Source organism: Gossypium hirsutum, chromosome A01, assembly GCF_007990345.1.
Source record: "Gossypium hirsutum isolate 1008001.06 chromosome A01, Gossypium_hirsutum_v2.1, whole genome shotgun sequence".
In the NCBI taxonomy this organism is placed as follows: domain Eukaryota; kingdom Viridiplantae; phylum Streptophyta; class Magnoliopsida; order Malvales; family Malvaceae; genus Gossypium; species Gossypium hirsutum.
The window spans coordinates 89209602-89211544 of record NC_053424.1 but is presented as its reverse complement, the minus strand read 5'-3'; the positions used below and the strand labels follow the sequence as shown (position 1 = coordinate 89211544).

Genomic DNA, 1943 nt, shown 5'->3' with positions numbered 1-1943 from the left:
AATTCCCCAACAACCGTCCACCACACTACACTAAATAGAATTTCAACTTCACTCAAACACTTTTAGTCAACTGAGGCAAAAATAAATTCCATCACTTACACAAAGACTTAAACACCAGACCTCAATCACACTAATACACATCTTAACCACCAAACCAGCAGGCTCATTCTGATATATTCTTACTAACAATTAAACTTAAGCCTACTGAGCCAGGTTAAGGCTTTACTCAGAAAAATACAAAAATTTCCCAAGACAAGGCTTGAACTTGGGACCTCTCACACACACCCAGAACACTTAATCACTGAAGCAAATACAGATTTGTGTCACACATACAAAAATAAATATATGGGATTTAGAGCGTTACAACTCTACCCCTTAAAAGAAAATTTCGGCCACGAAATTTACCTGATCAGAATAGGTGAGGGTACTGTTGATGCATCGCATTCTCAGGCTCCCACGTAGCCTCCTTAGTGTTATGATTATGCCAGAGAACCTTAACTAGTGGAATCGACTTCCTCCTTAGAACCTTTACATCCCTATCCAATATCTGTATCGACTCCTCCTCGAAGGTCAGGTCTGGCCTAACCTCAATCTCCTCAACTGGAACAATATGTGATGGATCAGAGTGATAGCGCCTCAACATAGAGACGTGAAACACGTCATAGATCCGATCTAACTCTGGGGGTAGATCCAACTGGTAGGCAACTAGTCCCACTCATTTCACTATACGGTATGGCCCGATAAACCTAGAGTTCAGCTTGCCCTTCCGACAAAATCTCAGTACCTTCTTCCATGGTAAGACCTTAAGAAATACGGAGTCTCCCACAGAATACTCGATCTCACGTTGCTTTAAGTCTATATATGACTTTTACCTGTCGGAAGCTGCCTTTAGATAGTCCCTAATCATTCGAACCTTATACTCAATCTCAGAAACCAACTCACGACCCAACACTCGTTGCTCACCCATTTCAGTCCAACACAAAGGAGTACGGCACTTACGACCATACAAAGCCTCATATGGTGCCATCTGTATACTCCACTAGAAGCTGTTATTATAAGAAAACTCTGCAAGCAGCAAGTACTCCTCCCAATTGCCATGGAAATCAATTACACAGCTTCGCAACATATCCTCCAGTATCTGAATCACCCTCTTTTATTGATCGTCTGTCTGAGGATGGAACGCAGTACTGAAGTCTAATCTAGTACCCAGAGCTTCATGTAGCTTTTTTCCAAAACTGAGATGTGAAACGAGGATCCCTATCAGATTTTATAGAAACCGGTACCCCATGCAGTCTCACTATCTTGGACACAGACAATTTAGCTAGCTTCTGTAGCGAGTAATCAGTACGAACTAGTATGAAATGGGTAGACTTGGTCAATCGATCCACGATAACCCATACAGAATCCTTCTTAGTGGGTGTTAGGGGCAACCCACTAACAAAGTCCATAGCCACTCGCTCCCACTTTCAAAGTGGAATCTTAACTAGTTGAAGCAACCCCGAAGGTAACTAATGCTTAGCCTTAACCTGCTGGCATGTCAGACATTTACCCACGAAATCAGTAACCTCCTGTTTAAGTCCTGGCCATCAGTATCACTCACAAAGGTCACAGTACATCTTATTCTCACTAGGATGCATAGCATAAGGGCTACTATATGCCTCTCGCAGTATAGACTGCCTTAACTCAGTATCCTTCGCTACACAGACTCTCCCACGGAAATAGAGTACCCCTTCGCTATTCCATTCAAAATCTGAAGTGTTACCACTCTCAATCTGTCAGAATCAAAGACTCAATTACTCATCCTCCAATTGTTTACCCTTAATCTGCTCAATCCACGTCGGTTTAACTTGGAGTTCGGCCAACAGACTACCATCATCAAATAAACTAAGGTGAGCAAATATTGCCTTAAGATCAGCCACAGCCCTACGGCTCAGTGCATCGGC

General features: G+C 42.7%; 1 protein-coding gene across 1 annotated transcript; it reads right to left on the bottom strand.

The window, feature by feature from the left end:
* Positions 1 to 409: 409 nt before the first annotated feature.
* Positions 410 to 967, bottom strand: LOC121215545 (uncharacterized). Its single transcript, XM_041090310.1, has 2 exons — positions 914 to 967; positions 410 to 694 (listed from the first exon to the last, which is right to left on the bottom strand). Exons 1-2 carry the CDS (start codon positions 965 to 967, stop codon positions 410 to 412), a joined length of 339 nt encoding a protein of 112 aa, XP_040946244.1.
* Positions 968 to 1943: the final 976 nt, after the last annotated feature.

Bases quoted from the DNA above. Each gene is read 5' to 3' on its own strand.
- LOC121215545 (XM_041090310.1), bottom strand. From the start codon at position 967: ATGGGTGAGCAACGAGTGTTGGGTCGTGAGTTGGTTTCTGAGATTGAG. The intron at 695-913 runs GTTCGAATGATT...GTTGCCTACCAG, and splicing joins TTTCTGAGATTGAGTATAAG to TTGGATCTACCCCCAGAGTT.